Source organism: Vidua macroura, chromosome 7, assembly GCF_024509145.1.
Source record: "Vidua macroura isolate BioBank_ID:100142 chromosome 7, ASM2450914v1, whole genome shotgun sequence".
NCBI lineage: Eukaryota > Metazoa > Chordata > Aves > Passeriformes > Viduidae > Vidua > Vidua macroura.
Window position 1 is genome coordinate 22,461,055 of NC_071577.1, and position 22,878 is coordinate 22,483,932.

The window sequence follows — 22,878 nt, forward strand, 5'->3', positions numbered from 1 at the left end:
AATAATTTTAAATTGTCATTAGAACCTCACAGAAACAAAAATGGAAACACCAGACACAACACCTATCACAAAGATAAATTCATAGTAAGGTAACAGTGCATGCAGCAAACACTTTTTTGGACTATTACACAAGTCAGGGTCCCCACAGAGTGAAGAAATCAGTCTTCAAGTGCTTTATATTCCATATATACTACCTACAAAAATACAAAATACAAATAGATTTCCCAAGGTTCAACCAAAATTCTACCACATATTGCAGAAAGTTCTATTTATTTCATAGTAAAAGTTAAATAGACCTAAAAATCTTTATGATGTGTAAGAACATTTTAAAATACAGCATGCTTACTCACAAACTATCCATGTTTTCTCATTTTGCTGCACTTAATTGCATTCTCTAAAACAAATTATGATTAGATTTTTAGTCACTAGTGACAGATGTTGCTGAGCTAACCTGAACTACTGTTCAAACAATAAACATGAAAATAACATCTTGAAACAATAGCCACAGATAAGAACAGTCATACAAAAAGGGCAGACCTTTCTTTGTAGTCAATTTTTAAAACCTGTATTTTAGAGATTACTTTAGCCTGCTTTTCTCTGACAAGAGTAAAAAGCACGTAAGTTGTTCTGGAATCACCCTAAGGTATGTCACTCCAGCGCCTTTGCCCTTGCGTGTTTATTTACATTGCCACTTTTCAGGGTAAATACACTGAAATTTACAAATCACTTCGAGCTTTGTTTTATCTATAGACACTATCCAAAAATCCAGTTTCCAATCTGCACACTGATAAAGTAAGGGTGACTAATGTGGATGTGAAATCTTCTGTAGCAGACTTTTGTTAGCAATCTCTCTCTAGTAAAACATACCCTCATTCAGAACAGTGCAATATATGGTGGATATAATTACTCATTAAGTGTGAAAGAACATGGGAAACCCAGCATGTTTTGCAGCCTGGAGCAATCTGTTCATTATTTATCTCTAATAGCCTGGGTCAGCCACTGCCTCTCGCAACTGTTTGTCTTCCTGTCTACTTAGACCAGAAGATGTTTTAGACAAAGAACGAACTGGGGGTAACTCATTGTTCCTGAGTTTGCTGCGCTGACAGGACTAGCACAGTCTTGCAGCACCACAGGATCTATCCAGAACCACACACTGCACAGAAATCCTCTGAGACGTTTCCCATTGATTCCGCTATGCCGGGGCCAGCTGGGGCTAGCGCAGCTCGGTCCGTGCCCTCCGTGCAGCGAGAGCCGGCCCGGCGCTGTACGCCGGCACCCCGGCCCAGCGGGGCAGACCCACACCACACACCGAGGGGCCCCGAGCCGATGGGCACAGCTGGGAATGAAAGTGCTGGGCCAGCGGCAGCACCGAGGGACGGCCAAAACCCAAGGAGCCCTAAAGGGGTGCCGCGGGCCACCTCACCTCGCATCCCTTTACGCCTCAGGTGCCCCAAACGCCAGGAGAGACAGGCGGTCTTACAGGCGAGGATCCAGAACGTCTCCGCTGTGCCGTTCTCTCTGGGTGACTCCCAAACGCAGATGCCAGCGGGGTTTGCTCTCCTCACCCAGAGCTCCCAGCTCCTGGGCTGGCAGCGGGTGCGCCGCGCTCCACCGCCGCCTCTGCGCTCGCAAACACGCACTGCGCTTGCGGCTCCTCACCTGAGCCACCGGTACTCCAGCGCTGCCTGGCGCCTCCCAGGCTCGCCAGCCGGGCCCGCGCCGGCAGCCGCCATCGCCAGGGACGCCGGGCCCCCGCCCTCCATGGCCGGCAGAGAGCGCGGCGAGCGGCGCTCTCCCAGCGCCGGGGCGGGCTGACCCCGAGCGGCTCCCGCGGCCGCTCCGCCCTCCCCGGGCCGCCCGGGCGGGGCCGGGGCCGCTGCGAGCGCTCCGAGCGGCGCGCACAGCCCGCGGGGGATGCTGTGGGGACGCGCCTGGGCATCGCCCGTGTCCCATGTGTCTGTCGCTACAGATTTGTTTACAAAACAAACAACAAAGGGAGGGGTACCCAAGCAAAAAAAAAAAAAAAAAAAAAAAAAAAAAATAGTACTCACTGCTTGTTGTTTGAGGCATTTAATAATTTCTTTCTTTGTGCTAGTCTTCTGATAAGCACAAACCCCTCTCAGATATATACTGAATATTTTCAGTCTAAGTCAGACAAATACATTACTTATGTTCCTGCAATTTTTTCAAGACCTTTCCCTCTGCAAAACCAACCAAACCAACATGAAACTTGTCTTTTAATTACACCTTTTGGATTTTGGGTTATCTCATCTCTCCCTATCTTACACCCTGCCCTGACAATTGTTTTTTTTACAGCTGAGGTGAAAAATCTACCTGAAACACTGCAGCCTAAGTGCTCACTACACGAGAGTAGCAACACTCATTTTTAGAGTGAACAACCTCAACAGACCAGCAGTGATTGAAAATTGTGGAGAGAAGGGACGAAAGGCATGCACCATCTTACTGCTCCATTTGCAAGTGTTTCTCCGGGGGTGCACAGCCAAAGCTCGGAGTTCCACAGCGCACAGATTCCTGGGTACATCTGCTTTTCCCAATACTCTTCAGAGGATCTGATGTAGAGTGCATATCAGCACATCTATGATGATTATTAGAGTTTGTGCTTTTAATTTGTTCAGTGTAACTTTCATGACATTACTTTAAATTTAAGACAGAGAAAAGTTCTTAGAAATAGCACTCAAATATGATTGCTACCTAAAAATTTGCCTCTCATGTCTTATCATAAAATAATAGATTATATTTAGAAAATAATGAGATAAATACTTTTTTCTCTATAACACAAAGATAATTCTTTACTTCAAATATAAAACATAATTGAAATAATACATACATTGCAGCCTTGGTAGCTAGAGACTTTCTTTAATATCTGTTTTTTTAGTTGTCTCAGAATACCTGATATGAAAAGGGATTGAAGCATCATGAGCTCTTAGCTGTTATCCTACTAGAATCCTGAATAGGATTAATAACCTCAAGAGTGTAAGTTCAAATGATATTTAAGATCTTTCAGAAAGCATACAGCTTCAATTTTTTTTTTTTTTACTTTTCACAAATCCATTTCTAATACTTTAAATATATTTATATTTTACTTTCATAGCACCTCTTGATATCTAGTAGTTTTTAGTGGGAAAACAAAAAATGCAGACAAAACCATTAAATACAATAAAAAATGAAGTCTTTATTCTTTTGGCTCAACTGTAATGTGGTTTACTGTTCTTTATGGTAATAGCATTTTCCTGCATGCAGTTCACCGACACACAAGTCAATATTTTTGTAAAAGGAGGAGTCAACATCGAATTTTTGCTTGTGTAAGAAACACAAAATGTCCTGATGTGATCAATTATACAAGTTTGCTATTTAATTCCTGTGGAAAAAAAAAACATTGTGGATCCCATATTATATTTAGAACAGTTCTAGTGCAGCATGAATCAACAAGAATAAGAATAGTCTATGTAAACAAACACTGGTAAAGATTTAATGAATAAAAAGACTACCTTGAAACTTCTGATGCAGGCAGTGCTAGAATCTTAAACAAATCCTCCTCACCACATTTCAATTACGAGTTATATCTATTTGGAAGCAAGTGCATTTCGGACTCAGTTTGAAACTTATTTCACATTAAAATGTGTGCAAAAATACAGTACTAATAAAAAAGCAGAAACCTAAAGCTACCCCATTCTTTCCTTTGTTTCTTATTTTGTGAAGTTCTTGAATTAAAAAGTGCTATGGATAGAAAGTAATAAAAGTGACAGTAACATCAACCTGAAGATAATTCTCATTTCTTATTTTATGTACAAAACGCTGAAAAATAAAATAAAATGGTATTTTTTACAGTATTTATATTTTCTTAGAAAATTCTATCCATGTAGTTTTCAACAGATTTAGCAGTTTGCAACATATCCTGTACAGTCTGACTATGCACCGTACAGTAGTCACCTAAAATTTTAGAATGCAAAGCAAGAAGCTCTTAAATAACTGCAAACTATTGCTTGATGTCGTGGAAGAATGATGACCAATTGAACAATTTATTTCACTTAACCACTGAGCTATGGCTTCCCATATTAGACTCTTAACAGTGGAAGGAGTAAAATTACAGCAGCAAAGGCAAGATAAACATGCATCAGTGATAGCTTCCAAACTGTCTATAATGGTACAGAATACTTCATATTAGCTGTTGAGAGATTGCAAATTACACTTACTGTGGTACATATTTGATGCAATAAATATTGTGCACATGTCATTATTTGTTTGCTCAAACATGCACCACGGGATAAAATAACTATTTACATAGAGGGTACTTTTTTAATCAACACATACAATGTCAACCTTGCTGAGAGCAGGAGATGACTAAATGATACTGCAGGGTGAGGCAGAACAACTTCATCATCCTTATGTTTTGCAGGTTTTTGGTAAATTCAATTTCCCAAGGTCAGGTAAACTGTTTTCCGCAGAAGAATACTTAGAAGTGGATGCTAAGTCCCTTGGTAAAATTTTTATGCAGAAATTGTTCAACTACTGTTAAATGACTTATGAAAAAATAAAATATCTGTTCTATTATTGTAGACTCTATGGGACTTTACAGGCACATTAAGATTTGTCTGGATGAGATACTAGATGGATACTGTTATTAAGCACCTCAACATACAGAGCCACCCTGAAACATGGAAGTAGTCAGACTGCTGCTTTGTGCGACGTCATGTTTTCCCATGCATGAACTACAAGTGCAGCATGCCTTCATGCAAATCACTTCTGTTTGTACATTATAGAGAATCCGAGAGTAGAACACCTGGTCCTCATACCCCTTTCCCCAACATAAAACCCATTTACAAAAATAGTCACATATAATAGTAAACAACCTGTGAATTAAAAAATGATAAGTTCACCAACACTGATTTTTGTAAAAATATGGCAAATGTGACTGTTGAAATGCTAACAGTGGATACAATTTTTGTACTGTGTGTTTCATGTTAAACACATAGATTCCTAGGTTTGCACCTTTTTTTTTGAACTGGTCCCTACAGTCTGGTTGGCCATTTTATCATCTCTTCAGCAGTGTCAGCTGGTACTAAAAACAACAACCTCCTGTCAAGATGTTACCCTGTTTTACAGAGTTGCAGTTTGATGACGAGGGGTCACTGTCTTGCTATAGGCACTGACCTTATATATATATATATATAATTATATATATATCTATATATGTAAAAACTGACAGTTTGGCATGTACCTCCTACAGGAGTCCTGTTGACACAAATACATACTTTCTCAGGCTGTAAACAGTTTATTACAAACAGTGTTCTCTGTTACTTTTTACTTTCCCTGCTGTCTTTACCTTTATCTTCTTTTTCTGACTTGTCTTTTTCATATTTATCCTTGTCTGGCTTTGTTACACTGTCATAAGAAGGTGGGGAGGTTGTGGATGGGGTCATATCTGTTTTTTCTGGAGTGGAGTTCTCATTTAGTTTATCCATAATCATATCTTCTTTCATGGGCAGATCATCTTCCACTTTACCTTTATCCTGACTAAATATACATGATACTTTTTTGACTTTTTGCCTTAAGAGGTGACGTCTGTAAGCACGCTGAATGATGACAGCAGACACCTCTTCCTGCTTTCGTTTCAGTGTGGTTGTAATTGGTTCATAGGAGACTTTGGAAGGATTGGCTGCCATAAACCGATCTTCCATCTGTATTCTGAGGGCGTCCATCTCCCCACTTTCCCCCAAAACACGCTTTGTGAAAGCAAACAAGATGTCAAGGCAGTGAATTCTGTCACCGCTCACCATGGGTAGATCCATTGCAATAAGCTGGACTTTGTTTGGTTTTGCTATGAGAAGAGGTGGATCTAATGAAGCTGCAAAATCTGATAGTTTACTGAACTCTATGAATTGTGTTGCATCAGGATCAAACTTCTCCCAGACCTCATAAAACATCTCAAAGTCATCCTCGCTCAAGGGTTCAGCACTTTCTTCAGTAGCAACACTGAAGTTCTCCAAAATCACAGCAATGTACATGTTCACCACTACCAGGAAGGATATGATAATGTAGCTGACAAAGAAGAAAATCCCAACAGAAGGGTTGCCACAGTCACCTTTCACAGAGCTCCCCGGATGATCTTTATGGGGGTCACAGTCTGGCTCCCCACTGTTGAGAATTGGGGCAAGCAAACCGTCCCAGCCAGCGGACGTGGTGATCTGAAACAGGCAGATCATGCTGTTGCCAAACGTTTCAAAGTTGAACATGTCATCAATCCCAACTTCCCTCTTGACATAGGCAAAGTTGGACATGCCAAATATCGCATAGATGAACATGACCAGGAAGAGCAGCAGCCCAATGTTGAACAAAGCAGGAAGAGACATCATCAAAGCAAACAGCAGAGTGCGGATTCCCTTAGCGCCTTTAATGAGGCGCAGGATTCGACCGATTCTGGCAAGCCGGATGACTCTGAATAGTGTGGGAGATACAAAGTACTTCTCAATCATCTCAGCCAAAAACATACCTAGAAAAAAAAAAAAAGTTAAATCAGTAAAGAGTATTATTACGTTTTAAAACCACTGCTAAAAATATATTCTACAAGGATTGTGGAACTTTAAGAAGAGTAGGATACTTAGACAGATTTTTAGAAATTAACCATTCCATTTTTTTACAATACCTTTGTGTTGGACAAACTGATAACTAGTGTATGTATATTAGCAAATGCTGAGATTAGAGGAATACCCTTTTGTTTAATTGTAACAAAAATAATCTCAGTTAATCTGAAGAAAGATATCATAAGCATAGTAGTATTAAAATTCCATGTAGTAAAGTTAGGTTATTTTAAAAAATATGTATATTTTAAGAAAACTGCGACTTCTTAATCAGACATAAAATAACATGAACAGGTTTATTACTAATGACACAGAAATTCCGAATGTAAGCAAACCGATTTAAGTTTGTCAAAATTCACAGAAGAATAAAAGAATTGAGCATTGTATTATATGCCTCAAAGCAAAAAAACAACTTTTTTGATACAAAAATAGCAAAACCGATTTGCATATTAAGGAGTACTTAAAAGTTAAAAGCCCACAATTTTTACTCAAGTTCTTTCAAGTTTGCTGCTCTAGATAAAGATTAGTGTAGTCATTATTTGTTACTACATCTGCTTCAGCTCTGCTTCTGCAGTGCTCACTCTAGCTCAGGCACAAAGCCTCTCAGGATCAAACAAAACTGAAGTAAGCAAAGGGTTTTACCCTGCTGTCTGGGGTGCATGCATCTACCTTCATAATAGTCCCACACAGACTTTGCTTTTGGATTTTGGATGACTGGACTCTTTCACCCGCAACAGTCACTGTAAGTTCATATCAAAATTGCCTTTCTGTATGTGTAGGAATCTCTACTGATTTCAGAATATAGATCTAATTTCAATCAGTAAAAAAGTAGGAGTGTTTGAAACCTCTTGTTAAAAAATTCTTAGCATACTTTTCAGTTATCTTATGTATAAGACTTTCTGGTGACAAAGTTGAACCAAAATATAAATAGATTTTACATGCCAAAAATATTTCCATGTTCACAGAATTAGACATTTCATAAAAATTAATTGCTCTTACCTACTATGGAGAGAATGACAACCACAAAATCAAAAATATTCCAACCTATAGTAAAGTAGTAATGACGAAGTGAAATCAATTTCAGGACAAATTCTCCAGTGAAAAGGACAATGAACACCAGGTTAATCCAATATAAAATGTTTTCCATCTCTTCACTCTGATCATCTGTTTCTACCATCATTGTGACCATGTTAAGGCAGATAAGTATCATGATACTGATATCAAAAGCTTGTTTTGTTACAAAATCAAAGACCATGCCTTGGAATTTGTTCTGTTGTAGCAGAAGAAAAAGAAAAAAAAAGATATTTCAGATTAATAAGGCTTTTCTTATAGAATGTATTTTTTTGCTTACGACTTATTTCAGCCTAAGGTATAATAGAAAAAGTCCAATTTTTAAATAGGTGTAAAAATAACAGAAAATATTTTTATTCTTACTGCTGGTCGAGGTATAGGCTTTTGTGGTTTCTTTGAACCCAATTTTTTCATGGCATTGTAGTATTTCTTCTGTTCTTCTGTCATAAAAATGTCTTGACCTCCAAAGTAAACCCAAGAGACAAAAACTGGTTACAATCATGTTATCTTTATTGATTACTTGTAAATAATACTAATGATCACTCTTGTTCAGATTCTCATCTGTGGGAAAATTTAGGACAGACAAAAATCCTCTTTTATGATTTTTATATTAAGTATTAAGCTACAGAAAGTGTTGAGTTTGGCAGCTGGAACACTGATACCCTTTTAGGCAGTTTTGACAAAACACAGAGACTAAAGAGGGTACAAATAAAGATAATACAATGTTTATGATCAAAGTTCAGAAATCCATACTGCTGAGGTCTGTGACATGAAGGTAGTATAACAAAGAGCTCTTATAGCTACATTTAGCTATTTCAATGGTTAGCCTTTTTATGAGTCAATTAAGGCTTCAGTCTCAAATCCATATCTTTACAAAGATGACATTGAGTATTTCACTAAGCATGGAGAGTCATAGATCGTGATTTGTCCATCAAACCCTTATCAAGCCAAACTATACGCTTTAGTAATTTAATGTATTTACCATGCAGTGCTCTTAACTAATTTATCATTTAAAAATTTTATGAATGAAGCTGTCATCAGTGGACCAAAAATAAGAATTTTTTAATGTTCTTTTCAGAATAACAATGAAGTACTTATCTTCTTTTTCTGCTGGTTGAAATTGTCTATGATGACACCAATAAAAAGGTTCAAGGTAAAAAATGATCCAAAGATTATAAAGATGACAAAGTAAAGATACATGTACAAGTTATCTTCATACTTTGGCTGATCCAAAACCTGAAAAAAGGCATAGACATGACACATTAGTTTAGCAGTGAACACAAAATACCTGCTAGATAGAATTTAGGGCTCTATCACTGTAACCTTTGGTTCCTATGGTCAAATCCTGACATATATTCCAGTGATCTTCAATCTACAAGAAGTTACATTCTTGCAAAAGGACTTTGCTATCAAACCTGATATTTCCTTTTTAAAAATGGCCTGTATGAATGTAGAATAAATACTGAAAACATAATTGGTTTAATCTAGAAAAGTACAGACAACCAGAAACACCAAGTTTTACATCTGCAGAATTTTCTGTAAATCTTGTGGGAGGCCTGTGTTGTGGGCTTGTGGAGATTTCACTGCTACAGGCACTTAGGAAACTGCACAGGATTGTGGAAGAGAGGCATCCAAGCCATGTTTAGACTAAGCATATTTTCTTGGTATAGCTATGCACTGTCATACTACAATAGGACTCCTGCTCTGAGTGCAGCTTACATTAAAAAAAAAAAAAATGGAGCTTTACCAGTATAGTTTATTCAATTGACTACTTAGAACTAGAGGAAAATTTGCATCAAGGGAACAAGAGGCAGGCCAAAGGGTAAGAAAATGCACAGGTCTAATTAAAAATAAGCACTCTGCCCTAAAGAAAGTAGTCATGCAGCTTGCAGAGCACAATGAAAGTCTTAACTATAAATAAGATCAGTATTACAAAAAAATAACCCCTCTCTGTATTGGTGTCTGTTTCCAAATATAAAGAATGGCTCAATGCATAATGAGAGGAGGAAAAGATATTTCATTGCAATAGGTGTGTTGTAGGATTGAGGAATTTTGATTCAAGTGTACCATAGAGAAAATGGAATCCTTTAGGACTGCTCCTCTGCTTTCCACATTTCTTGTATTTTTCCCATGGTTTCCATCTTATTTAACTACAAAATTATAGGAACTCTTTGTTCTTTCATTTTTACTGTAATTTCTGAAATATATTAAAATTACATTCTCAAATCTTGGAGCTCATACAATCAAAACAAATGGATTTAAGGGACCATACTTACATTTCGAGAATCCACAGCTGCGTACATGATATCCATCCATCCTTTAAATGTAGCCTATAAACAGAGCACAGGTGTTCAGGTCACACTTTTCCTGGAAAATGGCTTGTCAGAAGCATTTTTTAGGAGCTGAAGACTAAGCGTCTTTAGTACTCATCATGAAAACCAGCAGAGTGAAATCCTAATAGCTGACTCTTACCACCATTGTATGTTTTATTCATGTACAAGAATTGCAAGCGAATTCTAATATCTGACTATAGAGGAGACAGCATCCATTAAGAACTTTTGTCTGTTATTAATAATATCTGATGTAAAAGGTTTTTTTTTTGTGCATGAGCATTAGAGCTTTACTTGATACAGATTCAGTGCAGCTAAGGTGTATTAGGGTTGAATTACATGTTTTTTCTCATAGTCAGTATATCCTCTAGGCTTTGTGTTACTTCTGTAGAGTCATGGATTTATCCCACACTTCATAATTCAAACCAAGAATTGAGAGACAAAATTTCTAAATTAAATAAAAAGTAAAAAAACTTTTTACTGTTACAAATAAACAATAGAGATATAGAAAGACACATAGAAATTAAGGACTTAATTAAGTGGTGACTTACCACCTGGAGCAGAGAAAGGTAACCAAGGCCTACGTTGTCAAAGTTAACCTTCACATTCTTCCACCGGGCAGTTTCATTGTTTTGTATGAGCTCCTCACATTGACTAAAGTTGTTAATTTGGCTGATATCAAATCTCTCATCGGTTGTGGTGTTAACACAGTAGTAAAACTTTCCAGCAAATAGATTTACTCCCATGATACTAAATATCAGCCAGAATATAAGGCAAACAAGAAGCACATTCATTATAGATGGAATTGCTCCTAACAGGGCATTCACCACAACCTGGAGTACAAATGAAACCGAAGAGAGACACTGTAAGAACACAGGCACCAGGATCTTACAAATGCTCCATCAGCCACTTTCACATGTAACATGCTATTATAATTCTAATATCTGTGTTGCACTTCAATTGTTGAGAATAACAAGTCAGAAAATCAGTATAGATAAAAGACAAAATGCCAAACTTAATTAGAAGGAAAAATACAAATAGTAGCAAATGGTAGCTTTATAGAATGGGCAAAATAAGAAACAGTAAAACAAACTTTTAAAAAAAGAGGAAAATGAAGTATTTATTAGTTATTTTTAGAATATTTACTTAATGTATATCTGCAAAACCATAATAATTACAATCACTGATTGAATCAAACAAACCAAATTTTTAATAATCCATGTTTACTGGATAAATCCAAACAAGTTCAAATCTATTACTAGTAAATTTCTAATTGACATTAACTTTGAGTCTTTTTAAAAATAAAACCAAGTGATGTATGAATGTTCCTTTGCATGTTTACATTTAGAATTAGAAAAGTAGAAATGTTCAAACCAGGAAAGCTACTGAGTAGCTGAACACACCAGAGCTGTTAGTGTTCAGGCAACTGGGAGATAAAACTTGAAAAATAGACAATTTAATTCCCAACTGAATTTTGGGAAAAATCAGCATTCAGGAAAGAAAAATGTGAAAATGAGTTAATGTGTGATGATGAGCAATGATTAAAAACATGCCAGAATAAAAATAAAACACTGAGGAAAATAAAATTTGGAAAATAAAATAAAAAGAAAGTAGGTCCATTATGAATGAGAATTATTAATTTAATGATGGGATCGATGATGCTAAATTAATTAATTCCTATTTTAAATCTCTCTGTAAATAACTCTAAGACTATAAAATTTGTTAAGTATAGAGCACTGCTAACAACTTTCCCAAAACAACTGAAGCAAATCCTTAAAACTTAAAGTTTGTTTTTTTTTTTTTTAATGCAAAACACTAGCTATTGCTTTGATGGGCTTTTTTATACTTCATTTAGCTTATATGATGCAAGTACTAGGGCAGATCCTCTAGCATAATAAACTTATCGTTCTGTTTGAAATACAAATATATAGTGAAGTTCTATGAAGTATTTTCACATTACAAAGTTATAACTGCAACTAATACCATCCATAGAATCAATGAATTATAAAATTAGTGATCCAGGTAGATGGGATTTCATTTCTTGCCCTTTTACAGAAGAGAAAATAAATCCTTTGAATATTAGATAGGTGATGAACCACCATCATGTGTACTATAAAGGAAAATTGGGCTGAAGGAACGGAGAGATTCCTGTTGTACTTTCAGGGCCCCATTCCTGTCAAAACACTACCTCTTTTGGGTAATACATACTTTGGACAACATTTGAGAACCTATAGGACTATAGTGAAATTGTTGTTATATTTATATTGGATCAAATGACGTTGCTTTCCATATAAACTACTCGATGGCTCTATAAAAGCACAGAATGGTGCATGAAGTCCAAATATTCCATGCTGTTTTGTTTGTACCTTTTTTCCACATATTGTAAATCAAATGTTTTAATAAATGGTTATTTCTAGTGGGGAAATTTAAAACAAATCAGAATAGTTTCTTAATCATACTAAAAATCTCCTTAGCAATACCTATTATAAATTAATAAGCAAAAGTAATATAGAAGTTTACAAGTCAGCATCTGGGTTGAGAGGATTCCCTAACTAACGGATAAATCTCTTCTATTTCAATCATGCTGTCTTATGTTGACAAGCTTGTACTCAGCGCTGTGGACAACATGATGTAGGAGGCCGTATGATGTTGCTTGACCTAAGCAAATGAATAGTCTAATAACTATGCTGAATTAGTTTAAATTGGAAAATCATGTACTCACTTATTTTTACAGCACTTCGACTGGAATAATAAATGGCAAGGTCATTTTTCCCCAATTTGAGAGTATTTTCCAAATATATTAGTTTTGGTTTTTTTTTAAATTGAAAGTTATCTCGATTCTTCTACTCAAAAAATATAAGTAGCTTTCTTAAATGTAATAATATCATCCATCACGAACAATTCTTGAGATATAAAGGGATAGTTAATGAAGTGAAAATATTTGTCCTTGAGCTTTCAGTCTCAGTACACCCAAGAATTCTGTTCCTCTTTGTGCTGCAGCTGCAGGTCCAGTCATGTTCCTTCTTTAATTGCTGGATTTCTACAGCTGACCTACTTTCTCTGGTATTAGTCTGAGTCCTGAAGCTACAGAGAACCAGCTTGTGATACGAATCATTTGAAGACACTCAAAAGGTATGGTTGAGCATCACTGGAAACACTGATCCCGACACCTTCCAGCTTCCACTAGTAGTAAGTCTGTGAGAAAAGGGGGCTAGGCCTGACAGCAAATGAAAGCAGGGGAAGCATAAGAAAGACATCAAACCCCTTGTTTTCTAGTTGAAAGAAAAAGGTATTAGTGCCTAGCACCATATAGCAGTGAGTGATACTGCTTGGGACAGAGCATGGACAGATTAATTATATTCCACAGGCTATTTTAATGAAGTACCAAGTGCAAATTAAAGTGTAACTTTCCTAGCAATAACAGAGGTGGGAAGATGCAGGGAAAAAAAAATGTTTTTCATAGGGGCAATTTTTTTGTATTAATCACTAGTTTGCATAGGCACAAGTCAAAATCCTAGAGAATAGTACAGTGTGTTAAAAACTGTGTATGTATTGAACAGAACTTCCTGCTTGTATACAGGAAGTATAATGCTCAGTGAAAGTAATTTAAGTGTCTATGGAAATGTATGCATTGTATTGTATTCTCATATTTTCAGTTCATACATGATAAACACCAATGAAATTATTATGTTATGAACAGACATCTTGAATTTCCATGTATCAGACATTAAAATGTTCTCATACTAACCTCTTCATCAACTTGAGGTACTGTATCTTTAAAGACACTAAACTTGGAATTAATTACTTTAAATAAGGCCAAATTCATTACATCCATTGGAATATTTCAATGGTTAATTGCCTAACTAATGAAATTATAGGTCACATTTCTAGTCTTAAGTAATCTAACTTCATCTACTACTTTTTATTGAATTTTTTTGCTAAACTCATAAATCTTCTCCTCATCTGGGTATTGTACAAAGAGATACAGTTGGCAGATCAGGATGAAATCCGTAGGTAAAGTTTACACCAACATGGAAGACATGGGATTGACAATTACCTATAAACCTTCATGACAAGGTTATTGGGTTTTTCCTTGCAACAACAAATTGCCACTTAAGCAATTTTATATAAAATTTGAAATATTTTTATTTTGGGTTTTTTGTTTTGCTAGTCATTGTCATAAAAGAAACCCCAACAGTTAATATGATTTTAGTGAGATAATACTGATGCTTTAGACAGGCCTTACCTCTGATATAAACATCCCAAATTTTGCTTTAGCAAAGGTCCAGAAATTTTTTGGAGGCAAAGAAATGCTATTTCCTGCTTGAATTGATAACATTTCATCAAAGCCCATTTCCTTTTTCATTGAAGTCTCTTTTCTTACTTTCCACACACAGAGGGCATGACATTTTGTTCAGAAGCTCGCCAGTTTGTAGTTGACTTACAAATTAGCAAATTAGCTTATCACCTGGCGTGGCAAGGAATAGTGATCGCAGGAGGGAGCTCACACAAGGATCTCTTTTAGCTATGGCAGTAGGGTTCCAGTTCAGGTGCATCTGCTGATGCCCACTATGGCAGTATGTCCAACAGAGACAGATGGACCCTGAAGGTGTAAGCCAGACATCTTCCTGTGGCTGGAGCTAGAAATATCTACCACGTCTGCTTGTTCACTACTACCCTTGAGAGAAACATTTCTAGAGCTTTTGAGTCATGGCTGAGTACATCGGGTCTTTGTCCATTTCAGTGCACTAAAGAAGCGATTTAAACTAACCACTGTGACTTTGCACTGAGACAGACTGAACGTGCCCTGTTGGGCAGCTGAGGGTTTCAGCTGTGGGAACTGATACAGTGATAATGAACAGCTGGGGACAGTAACTTCTCAAATATACCAGCAAAATCTAATATGTTTTCAGGCTGCTTAGTGCTCTATAGATTATAATCAACATTTTACAATCAATATGGAAAGCAGTAAGCAACTAGAAATCATAAAACCAGCTCCATCTCTGATATGCTAAACAAGTTTTCTTAAATAGAATGCAATGGTTCTAATATGAAAGAGAGAAGGTATTTTAATAGTGCTAATTTACTTATTAACATACAAATTAATGACAAAACTTTTAGTTCTAAAAGACATTCCCAATTTATATATACACAATACTATGTAAAAGATATAGACTATGTATGATAGTCTAAACTGGTACAAAATACACATGTGCATGCATACATGGATGTATGTGCACACACTTTTAAGAGGAAGCATTGGAGCTTTTTTAAACTGTTCTGACTATAGTAGGATGTGTTTGTATAGGATAAATTCAGTAATATTGCATAGATCCATGCAGTTGGTAAATTCTTGGGCCCTCCATGAAAATATGAAAATGGGGAAAGGCCAAGGAGCCTCATTAAGTGTAACAATATGTGCAATAACACATGAATTCATATAAGCAGATGAAGCCTTTTGCTTATATGTTAGTGATAAATGTGAAATATATAGGATGGTAATGTAGCATTTCTGCATGGATTGGTCGTTGATTATTCTGCATGCATTGTTTCTGTGGATGCATGCATTATTTCAGATTCTTTCACGTTGTCTTACCCTCATCCCTTCAAATCGCGACAAGGCTCTTAGAGGTCTCAAAGCTCTTAGTGTCCTAAGGGATTTAATCGCACCAAGTTCTGAGTAGCCCAAGGCATTAGCTGTTAAGCTAACCAAAGAGACCTACACAAAAACAGAAAAGCAATATTGCTCATTCATCTTTATATCCTTCCAATACATATGGTGGGAATGATGTGTGCCCTGAACTTCTGAAGAAGATTCAAGGCTGGACCTCTTTCTCCAGGAAACCCTCTATAATGTAGAAAAATTTTTATGTCAGACAAAGTAGAATAGGTACCTGTTGATAAGATCACGTTGATAGAATGGTATAAAAGTGCCTTCTATAGTCACATAAACCAGTCAACATTTGGTGGGATTTAAACAAAAATGAAGTCACATGCAAAACCAAAACACCCAAAAGCTGGGTGAATTGGAATGGACAATTTAGGTCAGGACTTCCCATGATATCTTCAGAACTTGACGAGAATGTAAACGCTCTCAAAAACCACATCCAGACCTTGCTTTTGGTCAAATGTAACTTTCTAGTGTCCAGAAAATCTTATTCAACAGCCATAGCCACCAATGCTGCTCAGATTTAACCAGACTAATCAAGACTGAGAACCAACTGTTTGTTAGACAATGGTAGAAGCTTCACTGTTAGGGATATCCACACTTCATTACATTCCCTGTGACTCCTTTAACCACTTCATCAATTCTGGCTTGCATAACGCTGGTCTGGTCTGCAGGCAGATGAGTAAATAAACTAGAATAGCTGCAAAATAAATAATACAATTATCTTTCATCAATAATCCTTAGAAATATATTTCTAATAGCCATTGGGAAGGAGTGGCCCTAATAAATCAAAAATAAAATAAATCACCTTCTATTTACATCAATTTAATTCCCTTCCCTTCCATCCTTCCTGCTCTCTCAATTCCTTCATCTACAAATTGTTCTTTTTGCTTTTTTATTTCAATCTCCTGACTATAGATTAAAAAGAATGCTTCAGCTATTAAATTTTTTTTATTAAAAATATGCACCAAGTTAAGGTTGACATGAAAAATGAATAAAGCTATTTATAAGGGTCACAGAAGTAACTAAACCACAGATTATCAAATAAGAATTAAATATTTGTTGATAAATACAAGTTCTACTGGTCATGGCAATTTACACATTGGATGATTGAGCCAATACATGTTTTACAGAGGTACAGACTCAATCTTAAAAACTATATGAGCATATAGTCATGTCTTGTAATAGAATTTGCAGTTCTAGTCTGGATTTACAAGGTATAGTGTTCTCCAAGCTGTGTGTAGTAAAGACCTCCACTGTAGTTTTAGGAAGATATTTAGCAATTTCTATAGATTTCTGGTGCTTTCATAATGTGCAAATAGGTGACTGAAGACATACCCTTAACTTGCATTCCATGGGAATTACATCTGTGGAACTGAGAGGTAAGTTAGGCTATTGGGGATGGAAGGGAAATGAACATCTGCTACATGGTCAAAGATCTGTAATCTTCCATTTATGCTACCCAGCACTTTACATACATTGTTGGGCATGTAGACCTGAAATTACAATGCACTTCTCACTAGGTCTCCTTCAGACAATGTATATCTGCTCCTTGGTAGTGCAGCCTTTGGAAAATCATGTGGGAACCCATTCTGAGGGGGCTCATCTATGGTTCTCTGAACTGTCTCTTTGAAGTCACCCCCATGATACAGTGAAAAGTGCAAGGGTACTGAATAGTACAGTGGAACTGACAATACCTAGCAGTATTTTTCTTTCATATTGCACAGAGTGACAGGACACTTACAGTAATTCATTAGAATATTAGAATATTAGAAACAGTTTGAGAAATTGCTTCCATATGCAAAAAAAAATCTGAAGAGAATAAACAGCATCTTTTCTATACCACCAAAAAAATAGTAAAAAGCATAATTTCAAGAAAGAATTACAACTTCATAAAACTAGAGAATTTCAAAAATATCTCTAGAGAAATAAGTATATCAAATTTTTTTCCATTCTGAACAAAATTATAAACCATACCACCCCAGCAGTTAAAATAGAGTTTTTGTTGAATAGAACAGAAATCTTATCCTGAAAACATAATCTTCTTTTTTTAAGCCTGTCGTACAGGACATGAAAAAGAATACATACATCAACAATCAGGAAGTCCAGCCAGCACCATGCATTAGTGAAATAGGTTTGAAAGCCATAAGCAACCCATTTTAAAAGCATTTCCAGGATGAAGATATAGGTGAAGACTTTGTCAGCATATTCCAGCATGGTCTTGATAGTTTTACGTTGCTCTATGTAGATATCTTCAAATGCCTGTGAAAAAGATTTTTGAAGATATAATTAAATGTCTTCACAATTTGCAGTGTCATATAGGAATGGCCAGGAAAAAAATCTGAATTGAAAAAATATACATGATGATAAAGCACATATCTTTCCCTCAAGTATAACTTTGGCTTTCACTTAATACTTTTCATAAAGCTGGCTCCAAACAATATTCATCTTTCAGCTGAGCTGAACAGCAATACACAAAACTTACTGTAAGACCACTCTTCAAACTTCATTTTAATTTCCCTCCATGGATAATGTTTGTGTGGCCAGGTCTTGGTAGTGGAGGGAGCTAGAGGGGTGGCATTTGTGGGGAGCTCCTAGAAGTTTCCTCCATGTCCAGCAGAGCCAATGCCAGCTGGCTCCAGGACAGACCCATCATTGGCCAAGGCCAAGCCAATCAGGAATGATAGTAACACTTCTGTGACAAAATATTTAAGACGGGAATAAAAAAAATATTGCACAGGTGGAATTGCAGGCAGAGAAAGTGAGTGAGAATATGTGAGAGGAACAGCTCTGCAGATACCATGGTCAGTGCAGAAGGAGGGGCAGGAGGTGCTCCAGGCACTGGATCTGAGATTGCCCTGCAGCCCGTGGTGCAGGTCATGGTGAAGCAGCTGTGCCACTGCAGCCCACGGAGAGCCACAGAGATGCAGAGATCCACCTGCAGCCCCTGGAAGAGCCCCGCGCTGGAGCAGGGGTATGCCCGAGAAAGGGCTGTGAACCTGTGGGAAACCCATGCTGGAGCAGGCTCCTGGCAGGGACCTGCAGACCATGGAGAGAGGAGCCCATGCTGGAGCAGGTGGCCCAGTAGGACCTGTAGGACCAGGACTGGTTCAGGCTGTGCCTGAAGGCCTGCACTCCACTCCATGGAATAGAGACCCACATTGCAGCAGTTTTTGGAGAACTGTTGCCTGTGGGATGGACTCACATCAGAGAAGTTCATAGAGAACTGTCTCCCATGGAAGGGATCCCATACTGGAGCATGGGAAGGACTCCTCTCCCTGAGCAGTGGCAGAAACAATGTATGATGAACTGACCATAACGCACATTCCTGTCTACCTGTGCCGCTGGAAGGGAGGAGGTAGAGCTGGGAAGCAGGGAGATGGGGCAAAGGTGTTTTTAAGATTTATTTTGCTTCTTGTTATCCTGCTCTGATTTTGTTAACAACAAATTCAGTTAATAGCCCTAGGCTAAGTCTGTTTTGCCTGTTCCAGTATTTAATGGCCTGATCTCTCCCAGGCCTTATCTTAACCCATGAGCCCTTCATGACATTTTGTCTCCCCTGACCACGTGTAGAGTTACAGAGCACCTTTGGTGGGTACCTGGCATCAACTCACTACAGATAGCAAGGGCCGATTGACATTAGGATTTCCTTTGTGGGAGTTACAAATTTATATTAAATTATATGAGGGATTTAAAAATGACCGTGTGATACAGCATTTTTGAGGAATAATTGAAACCAAACTATGCACACTAACTCACAAAGCAATCCTAAACAGAGGTAACTGTCTTATCAAAAGAAAACGTATACATTGACAATGAACCACTGTGCATTGAGCCAAGTGTAGAAAGAATATTATATTCTGCCCCTGCTATGAGAAACTAATTACTTCAATACCTACTCCGTGCACCTGATTAAAAACCGATCTGTAAAATATCTGATGGAATTGTGTTGGCACCTTCCTCCTTAGTTTGACAATTTGAATTGCTGCTAAGTTCATAGCTCAGCTGTGTTTTTATTTAAATGTGTATTATAAGAAAGAAGCTATTATCATCAATATTAAGACGTGAACACCAGTCTGAAAAAACTAATTTCTTATTTCCATTAACATTATATTTTGAACTTGCCAAACAAATTTTCACAGACCACAAGCAAATTCTTACATGTCCTACAATATATGCCAAATACTTGCAGCTACATATTTCTATTAGAACATACATTAATTGGATATCAAATTCTAATTTGTTACCTGTAGCTATGTGATTAACGGTAATTTTAAATGCTTGCTGTTTAAAATCACAATAGTCACAATAGTTCCACACTTAATTTACCAGAGCACCGCTGCTGAGAAGAATCATGAAGACTATGAAGGTCTCAAACCAGTTGTGTTCAACAATCTTATAGCAGGTTTTCCTAAGATTCCACCAGATTTTCCCCTTTCCTTCTTCTACACTGACTTGACAGCATTTGAATCTCCGTACACACCCTAAATGTGATAATAAATTTTGAGATGTCAGAATAAAGTAAATATTTATTAGGAATCACAATGAATGGTAATCATTTGACTTTTTTCTTATCATAGTGGTACTGCATTAGATCCTTATAATTCTCCTTTGAGCATTTTTGTTTAGTATTTGAAATTTAAAGCTTCATATCTTTTGCAATACCTTCCAAAGAAAGAGAGAGAACACACAAGAACAGTAAATCTCTGGCAGTAACTCTGAAAGAGTTGCTAATACTAACAGATATTACGACTATAATCACTAAACTTTTGATTTTGAATAAAAAGAGAATCCTGCCTAAGTCTACACAACTAGATCTATTTATCTTGCCTTTATTTTGCTTTGCCTACCTTCTGTAAAACAAGCTTCTGGCTCTAGAACTTCTTCAGGTTCTGCTTCTGGCTGTTCACCTTCTGGAGGTAGTCCAATATCAACTGTGCTGCCTTCTGATGAACTGGATGCATTCAATTTCTGTAAAAAAAACCTCACGTAATTATTTTTTTTCCAATTTTATCATTTTGAATAGAAATTTATGTTGGAAATATATATAAAAATATTTTGAATGTATTCAGTGCTGGGATACTAAAATAACTTCTTATCTACAATCTATAATGCCAAATTGCTCTACTACAGGTGAGGTCACAAGATTAGAAACTACATAACGTGCATTTTCCCTATTGAAAATATTTTGATATTTTCATACAAGGAATTGCTGAAATTACTAGAGTATTATTCTGAGCCACACATAAGAATTTTGAAGTGAAATTTCAGCAACATAAGAATGGGTGCTCTCCACCTTTTGTACTGTTTAATTATTCCAATCATGTGGCTGCATTTTAGGTTGCACTTCAGATATCATATGTTAATACAAATAAATTTCCAACATCATGACCAAACCAACAGCAAGCTGCACAGATGTATTTTCATGTCTCAAGTAAAAATTATTCTAGCAAGTTTGTAAAAAGCTAAATCTAAAGTTTTAATGTAATGTTTTCATTATTATTGACATGAAAACACGTTATGAGCTTTATAGGATAATTTAATTATTTTTATTTCCAAAAGAGCAGCACATTACTTTAGGAGCAGTAGCTGATATTTTGCATACTCACTTGCCAATGCATTTTCTGAATTTATTGTGCATTTTGAAACTACTTATTACTTTGGTACAGTACACATAGATGTCCAATTACTATGAAAGGCCAAAAAAAATTTGAATGACTAAAGTGAAAACAAATGCTTTTAAAACAATACTGTAATAAAATAATATTGCATCAATAAATCATAGCAATATTATAATCCAAACCTTAAAAATTATTCTTTCACACCATCATATGATATTGGCAACAGACAAATATGAGTACTATAATAAGTAAAAGTAGTTTGATTACAGCATTCTATGACTCTTCTAATGTTATCACTATATGGCGTATAACATCAGTAAAATGGCTGCATTGATAAGTAGCTAATCTTACAAAGGGAATGATGTAAGCAGATTTAGAATAGAGTCTATAGGGAATTAATATTAGACAGAGATGTTCTATGATAACATTAAAGATACGTATTTTTGCTGACACTTAAATCTGATGTTAGAGGCATTATTCCTTTAAAGCATTTCTGAGTAGCTTCAAATTCTATACAGTTTTTTGTAAAGGAAATGTAAACAGTATTAGTCTGTGGATACAGAAAGTAACTTGAGACATTAATGGAACTTTACATAGCAACAAATATTCAGTATGTTCTTCAAAGAAAAAAGATTCATTCCTCTCTCCCCCATTCTGATTCTATTGAATCACACTGACAATATATTGTATTGTGATTCTGACATAAGCTTAACTTTGATTTTTATGTACAATGGTTCACTATAGAGCACATTTCAGAGGAAGGCTGAACAAATAGAAACATGTATTGGAGGGTGTATTTTGCACCTAGTTTCAGTGATACTTGCACACCCCTTTCACTATGCTTTTTTGAAATTCCCAGCTTAGACATTCATGTTTCATATTTCTGCATGAGTTTTAACATCTGTTGAGGTCAGGTCCAAAGTACAAAGAGATGGATGCACACTTTTCTGCAGATTATTATTGACAAATTTCACATTGCAATATGTTTGAATTATAGATAATGCATGGCAGTTGGTCATTGTGGAATACTGCCTCTAAAATGGAGAAACTAGGAAGTATGGGATAAATACTGTAGTCGTCAAGTAAGGACCACAGCATTTAAACATCAGTGGAAGTCAATCATCAGTTTGAGGAAACGCCAGAAATACCATAAATGCAAGGTACATTAAAAAAAATTTACATATTATGTTAAAAATTACCATTTGTCAATACAATATAGTAAATTATTTTAAAACTGAGAAGTGACTGTTTTTATTACACAGTGTTTTCTTAAAATGTTGCTTGCATCATTCCAATCTGGAGAGCATTTCTAGCAGAATGCTGTAGTAGTAGCAGAGCAAACAAAAATTATGAACTGGCTGAACCGAAAGTTTGAAAGACCTACTGTCCATTCTTTTACAGGAAAATGAAGAGTTCAGTGACTCAGATATTATGCAGTTAGTTTAATAAGTAAAAAATGATAATGAATTCCTATTACTGAAATTGCTTAAGAGTAACAGTTAACTCAACACGGAAGATTAGATATAGGTACTATAAGGAGACATCACAAATATCAGATGGAAAGGTAAAAAATTATCAGTAGAACTGTA

General features: G+C 36.4%; 1 protein-coding gene across 1 annotated transcript in view; it reads right to left on the bottom strand.

The window, feature by feature from the left end:
* Positions 1-3,173: 3,173 nt before the first annotated feature.
* Positions 3,174-22,878, bottom strand: part of SCN2A (sodium voltage-gated channel alpha subunit 2) — a 64,483-nt gene continuing 44,778 nt past the window's right edge. Inside the window, exons 20-29 of the mRNA XM_053983169.1 lie at positions 20,519-20,639; positions 19,998-20,152; positions 17,757-17,930; positions 15,597-15,719; positions 10,552-10,833; positions 9,947-10,000; positions 8,769-8,906; positions 8,034-8,138; positions 7,599-7,869; positions 3,174-6,511 (exon numbers count right to left, since the gene is read on the bottom strand). Coding sequence (XP_053839144.1) covers positions 5,316-6,511; positions 7,599-7,869; positions 8,034-8,138; positions 8,769-8,906; positions 9,947-10,000; positions 10,552-10,833; positions 15,597-15,719; positions 17,757-17,930; positions 19,998-20,152; positions 20,519-20,639 — 2,619 coding nt within the window. The 3' untranslated portion in view covers positions 3,174-5,315. The remainder of the gene's footprint in view (positions 6,512-7,598; positions 7,870-8,033; positions 8,139-8,768; positions 8,907-9,946; positions 10,001-10,551; positions 10,834-15,596; positions 15,720-17,756; positions 17,931-19,997; positions 20,153-20,518; positions 20,640-22,878) is intronic.